Here is a 15,912-nt window from a genome sequence, read left to right on the forward strand (position 1 = left end):
GGATTCTGGGATTCTGTGATTCTGTGAAATTGCATTTTTATTTTGTTTAAAGGTTGGATACTTGGAATAAATTTCAGATTTACTGAATCTTACTCAATAGTTTAGTGAGAAGTCAGGAGAGAATGTTTTCTTGGTGAGGCTTCTTTGTCCCTATTTGGAAGCGCTCCTGTAAAACCAGGTCTTACTTAATTCTGCTTTTTATTTTTTTTACATTATTTTGCCAACTGCTTTATAAGCAGGAAAAATTCTTAAATGCTTTCTGAAATAATATATAAATTCTGTTATAGAGCTTGGTGCCTACTGGAAAGAAAAGTTCTGAGGACCACTGAGAACTAAGACACTAATATATTACTGACCTGGCTTTGCCATACTCTTCCTTACAGCAACTGGGTCCTTCCTCTTCCATTTCTGAAGCTCCTCCTGCATCTTATCAATTTTGGCTGGATTCAGAGCCCACAAGCAGCCTTTTCGAGAAGAATTGCCTGACTTGTTTTCGACTTTCTCAAAGCATTTGTTCAAAGATAAGTTGTGGCGTACAGAATTCTTCCAGCCATCTGGAGCTGTCTGGAAAAACAAATGCAATCTAAGAATGGAACGTCAAGGGAAAAAAAAAAGGGATAAAAATGTATTTCTCTGTTTTCACTGAAGAGATTATAAGAAATGCTGTTTAGAGTATACTTTCAACAACGTGAAACTTGTACGTTAGAAGGAAGCCACAAAAATGTTACAGTCGTGTTGTGCGGGAAGAGAGGAATCAGATAAAGCAGTAACTGATCTGAGCAAGAGGGTTGGCTTTGTCAGAGCGGCTGCTGGATTTTTAAGGGTGAATTTGCAAATAACAAGAATTAAGTGTGCAAAAGATTATATTCTAAAACAGGAAATACATCTTCTTAATCTGTTTTGGAACACCTAGAAAAATTTCAAACACTTAATTGAAGGACTAAGTGCTACATGGACTCAAATGAAGTGTCCAGGCAGACTTCAAAAGAATTCTAGCAGACTACTGTAGGTGTAACTTCATATGCTAGCCAATTATATAAGCAAATGGTTTAATCACAAGCCCTACAGAGGAGATACAGGTTTCTACATCTGATCACTGCATCTTTTTGCTTTGCATTTATTTTTCACTCGGTAGTCGAAGCTGGGGGGTTCTTTAAACTAAATACATCTAAGCTTCATTAAAATGATTCTTCTCTTTTTATTTAGGCAGTTTCTGATCATTGAGGAAAACAAAATTCCCTTCTTTCCCTGAGGAGAATGGAAAGAAAAGAAAACCTAGTGAGCTTTTTTTTTGTCCTGATTGCTTGTAAAATAACTTTGAAAATGAATATTGCTGTAAGAGATGAAGAGGGAAATACCCAGCAAAACGGTCGTGCTCAGCTTCTCCTGTTTGCTTGCTAGTCTGAAATACTGATCTTGAAGAAATGGCCCTGTATCCTTTTATTGCATACACGTTTGGTGTTTGCTGATTTGATTTCGATAATTTCTGCTTACTTAGTGATGCAGCCAGGAGATACTGCCCATCACATGAAGGCTTTGTAAACTCGTTTGCTTATGCATATCAGAAGATTCCTACAGAAAACTCCTGATGTGCCACTTCCTTGCTTTCATTGGGGTGAGTGCTGTACAACGCCATTTGTTGCGTATCTGAGTAGACCTGTCTTAGCTCATTGCTGCTGCAATATAAAAAAATACTAAAATTGAAATTAAAATTGAAAAATGACTTGCTACATAAAGGTAGGAGTCAACCTGAGAAACCCAACTGCCTTGTAATAGATGCAACTGCTATTCCAGTTAGGCTTCTGTCATTGTGGGACCAGCGAAGAAAATCCAATTGTAGCTTTACCTGTGTTGGTCAATTGATATTCTTTCCAAAAGGTCTGCATTGGCAGAGATGAGAGAAGAAATCTCGAGTGAGACTTCAGCGCTCATCGGATTACAGAGAGCGATCTTCAGTACTAGTGTATGTGAGGCTTTTTTGGATTTTTTTTAAACCAATTTCGGATGCTTTTTCTTTTCTTGTTTCCCAAAAAATCCTCATCTGTGTGTCGTAAGAATGAAGAGAAATTAAACAACTCTCTGAAAGGTGGCTGAAGGTGTCTGTGTGCCCCTATTGATTCCTGTTCATTGATGCGAAGACTTCAGAGCTCATCAGATTACAGAGAGCGATCTTCAGTACTACTGTATGTGAGGCTTTTTTGGATTTTTTTTTAAACCCATTTCGGATGCTTTTTCTTTTCTTGTTTCCCAAAAAATCCTCATCTGTGTGTCGTAAGAATGAAGAGAAATTAAACAACTCTCTGAAAGGTGGCTGAAGGTGTCTGTGTGCCCCTATTGATTCCTGTTCATTGATGCGAAACACGTCATCGTAATTGTTCATATCTCGCCACAGAGAATTATTGAATGGAGACCACAAGAAATAAAGATGTTTTTCCATATTCTTTTTAAAGACGTTAACATTTCCTTTTTATGCACATTAAGTTTTCTTTCCATTCTCACACTTTATTAACAGGGATCCTTCTCTCAAACGAAGCCAGCTTTTTGATAGTTTCTCTGATTGTTGCCTAATGTAACAGATTTCCTCTAAGATCATCTTTTATCAGTGGACTGGTGTCCCTTTTTCCTCTCACATGACTGACCATGACTTTTTAACATACTTTGACAGAATTTCTACTTTTACCAGGAATGTAAAATTAAGTCTTTCTTAGCTGCTTGTGAAGGACTGTCTTGTGGGCTATGGCATTAATAGCCTAACTGAAGAATTTGGGGGTCAAATACAATACTTGCTTTCTTCAGTACAAAAAATAATTAGTTGTGGAAGTTAAATACATGTTCTTTACTAAAAAAGAATTCTTTTCCCTTCATAGCAGTGCAGTTTCTACCCTTTTGGCCCACCTGATGTCAGCATTTCACTGTGCTGTTAGCCAGTCCCATAGGTGAGACAACCTGCATTTCTATTAGGAAAAAAAACCAAAACCAAAACCAACCACCAAACCAAAACCAACCAACAAAAAAACCCTTTAAAACTCTTTCTGCCATAGGGTAATACTGAAGATGAATCACATTTTCTGTGTTGCAAATCATAGTCAAGTTGCTTTCTGGCAGTTCCAAAAGTCAACAAAACTGTTCCTGCTGGGTAAGATGTGTACTGAGCTACTGAATAAGCTGACCTGAAAGAATATTCATGTTTCTTGCCCTGCACATGAGGCTGCATATACCTCTGTGAGTATCTAGACAGGATAATTAGTGTTTCTGCTAAGCACCGGAGAAGATGGGAGTGGCATATATTTCTCAGAGGTTTTCAGAATGTGTGGGGGTGTAAACTATGTGATAGTTTTAGAAACTCTAAGAGCGAAAAGTACACAGATTTATTCTGGAGACTGCTGCCAGGAGTGGAACAGGTTCCTGCATTAAACTTGGTATTGCTGAGCAGCGAAAAATAATCATTTACCCAGCTAGGCCCCGGAGGAACGCTCCGGCAGTGTGTTCATGTTCCAACTCTGTCACCAGCTTTTTAAGTTAACATTTGATTTGCTGTTCATGAACTGAGCTCTGGCTGCTGAAGTTACTCTTGTATAGTTGGAACCTCCTTGCTGTGGCTTGCTTCTGCCATCGCTGCATTTGTGGATGGAGCTGTGTGGGATCTGACACTGCAAGGGAATACTTGCTGCTCCCTCAGACCACAGACCTTCCTAACCTCTTGGACCACTGGAATAACTCCAATTAACAAGATTAAAGCTTTCTGCCAGACTCGCTAATCACTACAAAAAACCAAGCAAAAATATTATGGTACAGACCCATTGATCCTGACCAGCTCTTGAAGTTTAAAGAGTTCAGTGCTCTTGCAAAACCCTTTCTCTTTAAATCTAGGTCTCAAAAGAAGGGAGAGGTACATCAAAGAGTAATTCAACTTTAGCTGCGTAGATGGTTTTTTTAGGACGTAGGAGTTGGATTGCTCTGTTTCAACTAGAAATGAGGCTGTTGCATCATAGAAACTAAATTTGCTGTGGCAGCGAATACAAGTTAATTTGACTAGGCTTGTAACATCTCATGTCTCCCAGCGAGGTTCTGTGTACACTCGTACTCTGTTTCTCTGCAACTTCCATTGCTTCCCCTCCCCCTGTTGTATCCTGCTATTTAGCGAGTTCTGGTAGCAACAACAAAACGTTCTTCGCTGATTTTTATGTGACTTTATCTTGCTGAAGACTCTCAGAAAAAGGATATTAGAGGATATTAACTTTTGCCATTTTGTTATAATTCTGTGGGCTGCTGTAAAGACCAGAGGTAAACAGGACTTAGTGCCTGTAAGCGGAATATTTGCTTGCATATTCTCCCCTGCTTATTTTAAGGATGTTTGGGATGGAACTATTCAATCATTTGACTGTATTTGTAAGTAAAAGGTAAAAAAAAGCCGTCACAAAATAGTGAATATTCCAGCAGTACCCCCTCTGCTGTTCTTTTTCTATGATGTATATGGTGGCAGTAGCCCCATTCTCATCAATTTTTAGATGAATTAAGAGACATCTGCCACACCTCTCCACCCCCCAAAAAACCCCACACAAAAGTGCCCACCAAAACTCACTTTTTATAAATAAAAGGGACAAGTTTAGATTAGGTATAAACCAATTACTCAGTTATTTAAAGCTGTGGTAGAAATACATGCTCCTCTGTACAGTAGGTATGCATACACACATCTGTATATATACAGACAGACATATGAACACATAGCTGTCTATACACATTTACACACAAAATATCACAATATAGACAGTACCCAATATTTACACACAATATGTAGTTGAAGAAGGGATGTATATCTCTCTAATGTTTCTGCTGTGTCAGAATAACTTTAAATTCAGGACCAGAAAGGCAACACCTTGCAGAGCCAGCGTCTGCTGTCTGAGGAATTCTGTGCTGGCAGCAGCAGCATTGGGTTTACGAGCTGCTGTTTCATTTTATGACTGATTGTGTTGTAAGGCAAAGGAGAATTAATTTCGGTTTGGTCTGATGAATAAATGTGGACGTGCCTTATTTTTAATATTCCATCCTCTCTGCTGGAAGCTCATGCTATTTTTTCTACAAAACAGTCATCAGATAAGAATGTATTACTCTGCTGTAGATCACAGGATTTGTGCATTATGCTAAGAAGCACAGTTCTGCAAAATACCAATTTCAAGATGTTGTGGCCCAGGACCTTTTTCACAATACTCAACCTCTTTTCCCTTTGTTTATTACTATTTCTCGCATGTAAATACATGTAAAATGTAGTTAATACTCTGTTAGGGACACAATACAAATCCTAACATTTATTTTTGTTTTGAAAATGAACAAAACCTTACAGCTGTTATGTTCTTGCCACACGCCCCTCTACTCTTCCTTTCCCTGTTCAGCAAACTGCCATTCCTTAATTTCATGTGTCCCTGTGACAAAGTTGGAGCGCTTCAGTTTTGTTCTGGTGGATTATGACCAGTTGAGCTGCAATGGGATCGTTCTTCAATTGCAATGCTAGGTTTCTTTAATGTTTTTCCTCCCTTCTCTTGCTTATAACAAATAACAGAGTAGCGAGTGATTCCCTTGGGAGGAAATCTGCAATTCAAGGAATACAGAAGTGTAATGGATCCTAACGCGTCTTACTTCATGGTCGTTTGTATTCTTTCTCTCTGATTACTGACATGTTAGATTTATTTCTTTATTTCTTTATTTCTCTAGGCATTATTTGTTCTCAGTGTCCAAAACCACTGCAAAACTGTATCAGAACATTTTAATTTCCTTTCTGTAGCTGCTTTATATTTATTTGAGTTTCTGCATGTTTTCCTCTTTGCAAGAGGAAACAGGACAGACTCGTGTTGCTTTGTTTTCAGTTTTGGGCCTTGCTGGCAGTTGCAGATCACCTGATCTGGACTTCAGTGAGGTGTTTCTGAAGGATCAGCAATAACAAAGCTCTGTGTTGAGCAGCACTTGATGATTCTATTATAGCTCTTTTTAATATCTTAACTGTAATCCTCCTGCTCTTGGATCATGTGCTGACTCATCTCTTCCCACTTGCATTCCATGTGCAAGAAACCATTCTCTTATAGCATGGATTTAAATTTCAATAGTATCTGCTGCAAACCATACACCCTTACCTTCGCCAACGTTACTCTGTAATTATCAGCTTAGTACCATTTATCACATATTATCCTTTTCTTTGAGGAGTGCATGCAAGTGATGGAGTTGCCTAAGACGGATATCCCAGCTCCAGAACAGAGGAGGATAACCTTGAACCTCTGCTTCCCCGTGAGGCTGGAGGTGCTACTGATGGCAGAGGAAGCCACAAGACCAGTTCTGCCTGTATTTGAGATCTGAGAGGGAGCAATGGATTTGTTTAAAAAATCTTTATCCTTTTTATGAGTTGTTAGTGAGGAATGGTCACTTGTTATCTGTACAAACTCAAAGGTAGGACAGTTTTTAATTTTTTTTGTCTTAAATATTAGCATGTATCACATTCACATTTTTGCCTAGGCCTGAAATGCTGGATAGTTTGTGATCACGAAAGTAGTTGTATTTATCTACTAATTTGTATTTATCTACTAAGAATTTATCCCGTTTCATGGATTGAATCCCCTCCCTTATTCCCTCTGCTGCCAGGTAAGCTTAGAGGGAGATTTCCCCCCCCTCCCGGTGGAACTCACCTTAAAGTAAGGGAAGTGTTCGGTCATGAAATTGTAAATCTCACTGACTGGCAAACTCCCTGTCTTGCTGTTTTTGAGTGCCATGAAGATCAGGATGCTTTAGGGAGAGAAAGAAAAGTATTTTAGCCTGTTCTGCTTGACTCCTCGGGGGAAGAAAAGAAGACCCTTTTTTTGCAGTAAGCCATAGCTCTTTCACTGTCATAGCATGGATACTGGTGATGCTTAAGATTTCCACTCAGTTATTTATAAGCAATCTCTTTACACTGCGTAACCTTTAGAGGTAATTCTCGAAGCACATATAGAAGGTCTAACCTGGGTTTAAAATGAAGTAATGGAAAGTGAATCAAGACCACAGCCTTCAAATCCAGCTGGTGTGTATATATTTAAGGTTGTGTTTCAGTGCTTAAACTGGTAAAGGCCACAAAGACAATAGCAAACTGACAGTGACAGAAAATAGAATTAAAATTTAATCGTCTGATCTACTTTGTTAGACTCCTATTTGGGGGCTAAATCTGTGTGGCGACTGTCATATCTGATGTGTTTTCTAGGCTTTTCCTTGCCCTACTAACTGGAGAAAACATTCTTTTTAATACAGGCCCTGGAAAAGATGACTAAGTGTGATTAGTCTTGTGCTGATGAAATTTGCAACACCTGATATTTTGTATTAGGGAAACATCTAGCTTTTGTGGGGGTGATCAAGACTGTTCACATGCTTTGCAGCATTTCATTTCCCTCTTGCCTTGGCCCCAGAGTCTGGAACATCTTGTGATTCATACAAAGAGGACAGAGCACACCGGGAACAAGACAAATAAGAGTAACCATGTTATTGCAGGTTATGCTGGAAATAGGTAGTGGGTAAACAGTGTATTTCCTGTAACATTAGGACTTGAAAAAATGTTTTATTACCTGTAGGAGTAGATGGGTTTGGGAAATAGAGGCTGCTGGGATTCTTGACTGCTTTGAGGAGCAATTCTTTGGTAAGGGTAGTGTGAAGAAGTGATATAGGTCACAGGATAGCTGCCTCCCGAGGGATACTGATGATAAAATAAAAGAGATGTTACTTGGCTGAGCAATAAATGGTGAGGCTGCTCAGTGTCAATGGCAAGAAACAGGCTTCTCCAAGAGGCCAGGAGTTAAAGTGCTGTTACCCACTACCTTAAGCAGCTTTTTCCCCTCCATTTTCTATAGCAAAAGCCTAAGAAAAAGTAGCTGAGACACCTAAAATCAAATAACATTTCTATAAATAGCATATACATTAATACCCTCACTCCTACCCTAGGGACAAGCAGCATAATGCTACCTGAGTCTGAAATGCTAAGCTGTCTCTTCAAGTGATCTCCAACTCCATCTAACTCTCAGCCATACTAAAGAAACGGCTGATAGAAATATGCCAGTGCAAAAAAAAACAGGTGAAAGAGGGGAGATAATACGTCTAGATAGCCTCGATTGCATCAGAGTTTCTGCAAGACTGCTCTCAATTTTTGAACACAGCAGTTGGTCCCATATTTTTCTTCTCCAAATTACAGTTTCAACCTGCTGGCAAGCAACTTCGGAGAACAAAGAAACATTGCCCTGCTAAGGTAAGATAGCATCAGCTGGTTCGCTGTGAGGCAAAGGCTCCCACTGAACTCGGACCTCAGTGTGTGAGGAACTTCTGCCTCTTGCAGATGAATCTTTCCAGATGCCAGAGCTAGGGCATGGTCAAAATTAGGAGTCATGTCATATGCTATTAAAAAAACTCGACCTGCATGCCTTCCCTAAGTACTCAAAGGTTGCTGAGCCTTGTTCTAGTGTTTTACTGCTTACCTCTACAAGTCCTGTGTCATGAGGTTTTTATGGTTCCTCTGACAGACTTGTTGGGAAAATTTCCTTGGTAATTAGTTTCTACGTCTCCTTAGGTTCTTACTGTCATTCCTATTTTTGGACAGACCAATAGCTTCTGTTGCTCTTGGTCTTTGTCCCCTTAAAATGCCTGTGAGATGTTATCATGTGCTTGCAAAATGTTTGTAGTTTATTTATTTATTCTGGGTGCTTTATTGTAGTTTCCCAGTAATTTTAGCATTGCTTGAGTTTTTGCCTGTTTGCTTTTATCTTTCTGACATTAAACTGCCTGAAATGGGATGATGAAAAACATACTGAACACACTCATTTGTTTGCTGCAGTAAGCAGGGTGAAAGAAATGAGATGTACGTAATTCATCATGTCCTGCCTTGTTAAACTAAATACCGGGCAAAACTGCAATCTCCAGAGCAGCTGTGAGCTAATTTCAGTTCTGTGCTGCCTGCTTGTTGCATCGTGTGCAGATTTTTCACCAGAGCAGAAAACTGGGCAATTCACACACTAATTTTGAATTTATTCAGTGGCCCTTTGAAAGGAAGGGATACTGAGATGGAACTGGTTGAGATGTCATCACCAAAGGCAAGAACTGGGCGTTTTAAGGTTTATTTCTGTTTTATTGGGTTCATTACTGCTTTTTGAGGGAGCAGAGGCTGGGAAATGGTCTGGTATGACAGGCTTGAGCTGGTTCTACAGTCGCACAACTGGCATGAAAGGTGGTGGTGTTTATGGTGGGTGGGTTGGTGACTTCAGTAAGTGTCTGCTGTGTCTTACAGGTCAATAAGAAGTAATTTTTATGAGTCATCATTTACGTTTTGTCCAGCAAAGGGGAAGGTGAGGCCATTTTGTCATCTGGACAAAATTAGTGAAGGAGTTGCTTCCTCTCATTCCTCTAATGAAAAGTGAGGCGTAGTTTGAACATCCTTCACTTCAGGCTAAAGGGCCCGTTCTCTTGAGTGCAACTGCCCAGTGATTTAAGTTGCACTGCTCCATTCAAATTTGAAATGTAAAGTATTAATACTGGAGCTGCTGCATGCAAAAGGTGTTACCCCACCACTTCTCAGTCTTGTATCGCGTGTTCTTTCATATCCCAGTGCCTGATTATGGCACATGGACAGCAAATTCTACCTGTTAGGACTTTGGCTGCTTGTACTGCCTGTTTTTTCCCTCAGAGTAGTAAAACTTGATGTCATTCTTTACTATAATAACATAAAGAAATATTGAGACACCTATCAGAAACCTGCTGCATGTAAGAGACCTGTCACAGTGCCAGCCTGCAGGTGGATGGCAGATTTTCCTCTTAGTGCTTGTTGGATCTTGCCTAGCAACTCCCAGAAGGTGTATTTCAGCTTTAATTTTGTAGGCTTTTAGAATAGGCTTAATGCCAATGTATAGTAACAGTACTGGTCTCAAATCAGCAGTGACAGGGGAAGGATGCCTGCTTTGGAATGAATAAATAAATTTGAAAATATTCAAATGAATTAACAAGCTAACTGGAGGGTCTGTTAAAAGCACAAACCTGACATTTATGCTGTGTGTGAGATGTGTGGTGCTGTGGCACATCCACAATGTCTGTATTGCAGTCCCAGTGGGGAACCACTTTATATTTCCTTCATCTGGGACCCTTTTCTTCTAAAATAACTTTAATAAAATCAATCAATTCGTAAGTCAGGATGGTAGTGTAATATCACCTTTCTTTTTGTACTATTTTAATTTTATTACATTTTTATTATTTCTATTGAGTTTTAGGCTAACAAAAAAAGGTAAATTGATTTTAAGGGTGTTGATAAGAACTTAAAAGATAGTTAAAAAAATAACCTTTCCTTCCCCTCATTAGGAGCTAATGATGATGAATGGCACGATTACTCTTTCAATGACTCAGAGTAATAACATCATATGAATTAACGATTCCAGTGAAATATCATACAGTCACCTGTTTGTTTTCTTCGCACAGTTTGAAATCCCTGCTCTGTTAGTCACGTTTTTTTGTACTTCTTGAGCAAGTCAAATGAAATGGAACGGCTGTTTCCCCACTATCAAACATCAGTCACTGGGACCCAAAGAGTCCGTAACTTGTGTGAAAGTTATATGAATTTTCCATACATTTAATTTAATTCAGTTCTTATGGTTTGGAGGTTTGGTAGTTGTACTATTTTTGTCTATGGATTTCTGCCTGTATGTCTGAACAATCCTCATTGCCTTAATTTCACCTTAAATAAGTTTGAGGTTCGTTTTTTTTAAAGAGGATGTTCCAAGCCTATTTTTTAATCTTCTTGAATGTGTTTCTTACTGAAAAATTTTACACTGTAGATAACCAAGCGTAAAAGAGGAAATTGTCAGTGCACTGAGCAGCACCACTATTTCAATCTAAAGGAAATTATTTAGAGACATATCAGAGTGATGGAAACAACATTCTGTAATACACACCCTCCCTGTATGCCAAGATTTTAAAGCTCAGTAGCCCACGCTCACTAACATCTATAAACACGTGCTAGGATCACATGTGAGGTTAAGATATAGATGTATGATTTTACAAATAGATTGCACGTATACTGCTTAGAAAATATGGACTGGCGTGTATTCAGATGACACCTACACACACTCAGAAAAACGAGGTGTCGGTTACTCCTGTGCATTTTTAGTTTCAATAAAATAGTTACGTTACGGAAGAACAACCTTAATGTTGTGCATTCTCCTGCTTCATCAGCACTGTTGTCAATTATGCTTCAGCTGAATAATCTTTCACTGGGGGTGATGTAACAGTCAAAGGATTGCAAAAGAGACGTGTGTGCCAGGAGCACCAGAAAAGTGAGCATCATCTTGCTGTTAAAATTTCGCTTTGCAAGTGTTTGTCTATGTCTGAGCTGAATTTTAAGGTCACGTGTATTTGATTTTTTTCATTCTGAAGTTAAAGCACAGTTCATTCCCTGGGATCATGAAATGCTCACAGTTACATTAACAATTTATTCGCTTTCAAAGCCAGTTTTCTTGATCATAGTGGTGAAAATATAAATAAGTAGTACCAAGATCCAATTTTTACAAGTTTTCTTTATTTTCTTTCTTTTTCTGGCTCACCATTTAAAAACGCATTTAGGTGTGGTTCTTTTAAGATCTCATTGTCATAAATGAAATGTATGTATACAAACATGGCCCCACAAACACAAATGTAGTAGGCAGTGTCTTTTTGTGCTGTTATAATGCTAGAAATACAGGGGGTTTTGGCCTACACGTTGCACTGACCTGATGGAAAGGGTGTGAGGGGCAGTACATCTGCTGTACTTGAGGCTGGTAGCAGTACAAACCGGGCTGTCCTTCCAGTGGGGATGTCCTAAGCTTGATGTCTGAATCCTGCTAGAAAATATTTAAGGAAAGGGTTATTAGAGAAAGCATCTTAATTTCAAACAGAAGAATTCTGTTAGTTACTGTAAGTGTTACACAGAATTTGTTTTATATTCTAGTGATGCAAGAAGCAGCATTGCTTCTTGTATTTATATAATTACAACTTGAAAAAGGAAATCCCTGTCCAAATTCCATGCAAAGAGCAATTCCAAAAATGTGACTTTCTGTTTATTTTTTTTTCTTGCATACACAAACTGCAGCTTTCATTCCAGAGCGTGCACATGCGTCCCCATCTCTCTCTCTTTTTCATACTCTGATTTTATCTTGCAGGCCGTCAGTACCTCGAGCTGACGCTGGAGTTTTGTCATTAGGCAGAGGGTGAGGTCTATAATGCACAGGAAAGAGGTGGCAGAAAAGACTCAGACTAGGCTGACTACTGAATTTGATCAAGATACAGGAAATAGAGTAAGAATATAATTTCTTTCTGCAATGTGAAAATGAAGAGAGAGAAGTTCATCGAGCCTTAATTTCTCACAGGTCCAGCGGCCTGCTCTGGATTCTGCACAGGGCTTGATTTTGTGAAGGGCTCAGGCTCCTGGGTGTTAAATCTTGCTGTCTTTTAGTTTGAATGCTGAGTGCACCTCACAGTGTGTATGATAACACTGCCTGCTTTAGAAGAGCAATTCAAACGGCGTGCTAAGCAGAGAGCTGGGTAGAGCTTGCTGGTGATAAACAGTGCAGGGAATGATGTGTCTTTAGCAGTGTCGTTACCTACAGGTCTGGTGACTGACTGCAGGTTCCCCCACTTCACATTCACGGCCAGGAATTCTCTTTGAGAGCTGATGTAGGCATTATTTCAAGGAACTAATAGCACTTACCCTTCTGTTTTACAGCAAGGCCATAGGTGACCATTTTTTATAGTATAGATTAGTGTAGAGTTACATATTAGACTTGATTTGATATCCTGGCACCAGCTAAATGCCACATCCAGTATTAATAAATGTCCATGCTATTTCAGTGACCATAAGATGAAGTTTTTCAGAAATGTCAATTTGCTACAGTGTGTAAGCTATTTAAGAGCTTTGAAGTTGAGCTTTGCGTGCTGACTGAACCAGCAGAGACATTAATAAGTAGCCTGTCTTTTCCTGAGGACTCGGTAACAGGCTCCTGCAGTGCTAGCTTTACATTCTCTACATCTTGCAGCCCAAGGATTTGGGAAGAAAATGGGAATTTTTCAATCAACTGCTTATAGGTTTGCATTAAATGCATCTGACCTAGATGAAGATTGATCCAGGAAATAAGAGATTTAAATAATTTTCCTCCTTAATTTGAATGGCTTCTATCCCTGGCTATGTACCCTGACAGCATCCTTCCATTGCCTCGTGAATTGTCTTAATCCAATCAAGACTTTTTTTTAACTCCTCTTTCTTTCGGTAACCCTTGAATTTGCCCTCACAGCAATTTAGCACCCAGTGGTTAGGGCCCTCTCCTGGCAGACGTAGTAATTGGTTTTTGTCTGCACTAGTTCATGAAGATACACTTTGAATCACAGCAGAGATATCCTGTGGAGATACTGGAGGGTAATTTGCTTTACAAGGATCTCTGTGCTGCCCTAAATAGGCAGTTGCCTCTATCCAGCATGTGAATTAGCCCAGGCACCTTTACACTGCACATACCACAAACATCTCTTATATTTAATTTTAGGTAGTACTCATGTCTTAGAGTTTCTCTTCTATTTGCATCCAGAAAAATACAGGTTAGCCGAGGTGTTGTAACAAATCTACATACGTTCACTGATACACATGTCCTCATGCATGAAAAATATTGTTTTGTGAACTTTTGTCCCTTGAAAATACCAATTGATGACAACTACTGATATAGAACCTGTTGCCAGGAAGTATTTAGATATTTAGGGTTCACGTATCATGTCTAGTGGAAAATAATTTGTCTTTGTGCACCTTGCTGAGGGCTGTTTTGCAGTAAGGAAAAGCCGTAAAATAGAGAACACTGACAAACAAATATGGATGTCTGTCCTGAGCTCTAGCCTGCAACTTGACAGGAGAGTAAATGTCCATGTAGCTGCATTAAGAGAGAACAAAATAGTGCCCAAACTGTATTTTTGCCATCAGAAACAGGAAAAAATTTAGAAAACATACTGACCATGACTTGTGAACTGTGATCTTGACCTGTGGTGCTGTACTGGAGGCTGTTACACCATGGTTGTTCTGTGGAGATGTTTGGGATGTGTGTGGGAAATGACTCTGACTCGTCAGGACCTGTAGATCCTGGTAGGCCTTCAAAACCTTCGATGCTTCTGGCGGTTTTGAAGGGTGAACCTTCTGGTGGAAGGGCCTGATGTGCTTCCTGGAAGACGTCTTCGCTGATCTGCCTCTTGTAAGGGTGAAAGGGGTTTCTGCTGCTCTTGAGAAACCTGTCATAATTTCCTACAGTGCTTTCCTCGTAACTGTACCGTCTGAATTTTTCAGTGCTGAAAGATGCTTTAAATTTGTTCTTGCCACAGTGAATTCCTTGGCTTGCAGCGTATCTCCCGTGAATTTGATCCTGGGCTGGAGAAGCAGGGCTGGGGCTGTGAGAAGACTCTGAACTCTTCCTTTCCGTCCTGCCGTCTGACTCATAAGGTTGGCAGTTATAGCTGGGATTATCCTGCAATGAATTATTGGCATTTATTTAGGATTAGTATGAGGAAATGTTTTCTTATTTTTATTATTTACCAAAAAGTACATTAAAAAAAATACATTATTGATGAGAGGTATAAAATTACTACTCCTAGCCACCTTCATACTGAGAAGCCCTAAAAGATTTAAAGGCTTTTCTGGTTACTTGGTGTCCAAACCTGTTCAAAAGTAAATTAATAAAAGAAGGCTGAAGTAATCTTAATTTGTGCAGCTATCTTGGAAAAACAGGATGTCTTAGGTAACTATTGACTAGCTGGTCTTAGAACTTCAGGAAAAAGATGATGTATGATCAAGTGATGAAAGATTAAATGACAGGAATATGATAAGCGCAAGACTTGTCGTATACAAGTTTAGTCAAATAAGCTTGATCTCATCCTCTGCTGGTGTTCCAAGCTGCCAGATATGTTGCTACTTACATCACTTCCTTTCATTAACATGGCCACACTCATTCTGTGAGACAGGCAGGCTCTGGGCAGACATTTTAACCTTCCTTTTAACCTGTCTCTTCTCCTCCCTTCCCTTTTGCACTTGTGCAAAAAGAAAATAGCAGCTCCTAAAGTGCTCTTTAATCTAGAAGAGAAAGGCTTGACAAGAACGTGTCTGGATCCTGAAGCTGAACACATTCAGCTTAAGGAATTATGCGTATTTTCCCTGACATCAAGGGTGAGTAACAACTTGGATGCCTTTTGAGAAGCCGTGCTCAAGTCAAGAGCGTGTTATTGTGTTCAGTGAAAGCACAACAAAAATGTTCTGCGTTACACAAGAAGTCAGAATAGATTACCAAGTGGTCCCTTTCCTCCTTCCCCCTCTAAATCCAAGTTGGTCTCGCGGTATTTTAGGAGAACAGGTAAAGGAATATACGCCTTCATGGGAGAACCAGATTTCAAGAAGTCCCAGAGGCAACTTAGCATAAAAAGCCAGCGCTTTCTGCAGAGTGGAACACGATGCAGCTTTTTCATTCATCTGCACGTGGCTCTGTGTGTCAAAGCTATTGAAGTTTTGTTCTCTCCTCATGACGCTTTTGGCTTCTCACATGAACGTGAACTTGCTCAGTTTGTAACTTCTTAACTCTTACTTCCTCACTCTCCTCTATAGTCCTAATACACTTGGTTGTGATACCTTTTGTTAGATAAGAGTTTTGAAAAGTCTCTAAATTTAGTTATATAAAGGCATATGAATGGCACTGCTGTCGATTCTCCACCTGAAATTTTCATAGTGGAGGTACGACATTGGTTATTTTGCTCTTTGACGAAAAGTATTATTCTCAGTTGCTTGGTATGAAAGATAAACACGGTGAATAGACAGGCAACAGGAGAGAGATCTTTTTGTTCCCAAAAAGTCCCAAGGAATTCTGAAATGCTGCAAGGTAT

The 15,912-nt window shown here is 39.5% G+C and overlaps 1 protein-coding gene across 1 annotated transcript; it reads right to left on the reverse strand.

Moving 5' to 3' along the window:
• Positions 1-356: 356 nt before the first annotated feature.
• LOC104538346 (forkhead box protein N1-like) lies at positions 357-15,556 on the reverse strand (the record flags this gene model as incomplete). Its single annotated transcript, XM_010181514.1, has 6 exons — positions 15,404-15,556; positions 14,007-14,510; positions 11,748-11,858; positions 7,578-7,705; positions 6,672-6,768; positions 357-564 (listed from the first exon to the last, which is right to left on the reverse strand). Coding segments are annotated over exons 1-6 (1,201 nt in total), but the record flags the coding sequence as incomplete, so codon positions are not given.
• Positions 15,557-15,912: the final 356 nt, after the last annotated feature.

Source organism: Mesitornis unicolor, unplaced genomic scaffold, assembly GCF_000695765.1.
Source record: "Mesitornis unicolor isolate BGI_N332 unplaced genomic scaffold, ASM69576v1 scaffold9983, whole genome shotgun sequence".
Lineage (NCBI taxonomy): Eukaryota > Metazoa > Chordata > Aves > Mesitornithiformes > Mesitornithidae > Mesitornis > Mesitornis unicolor.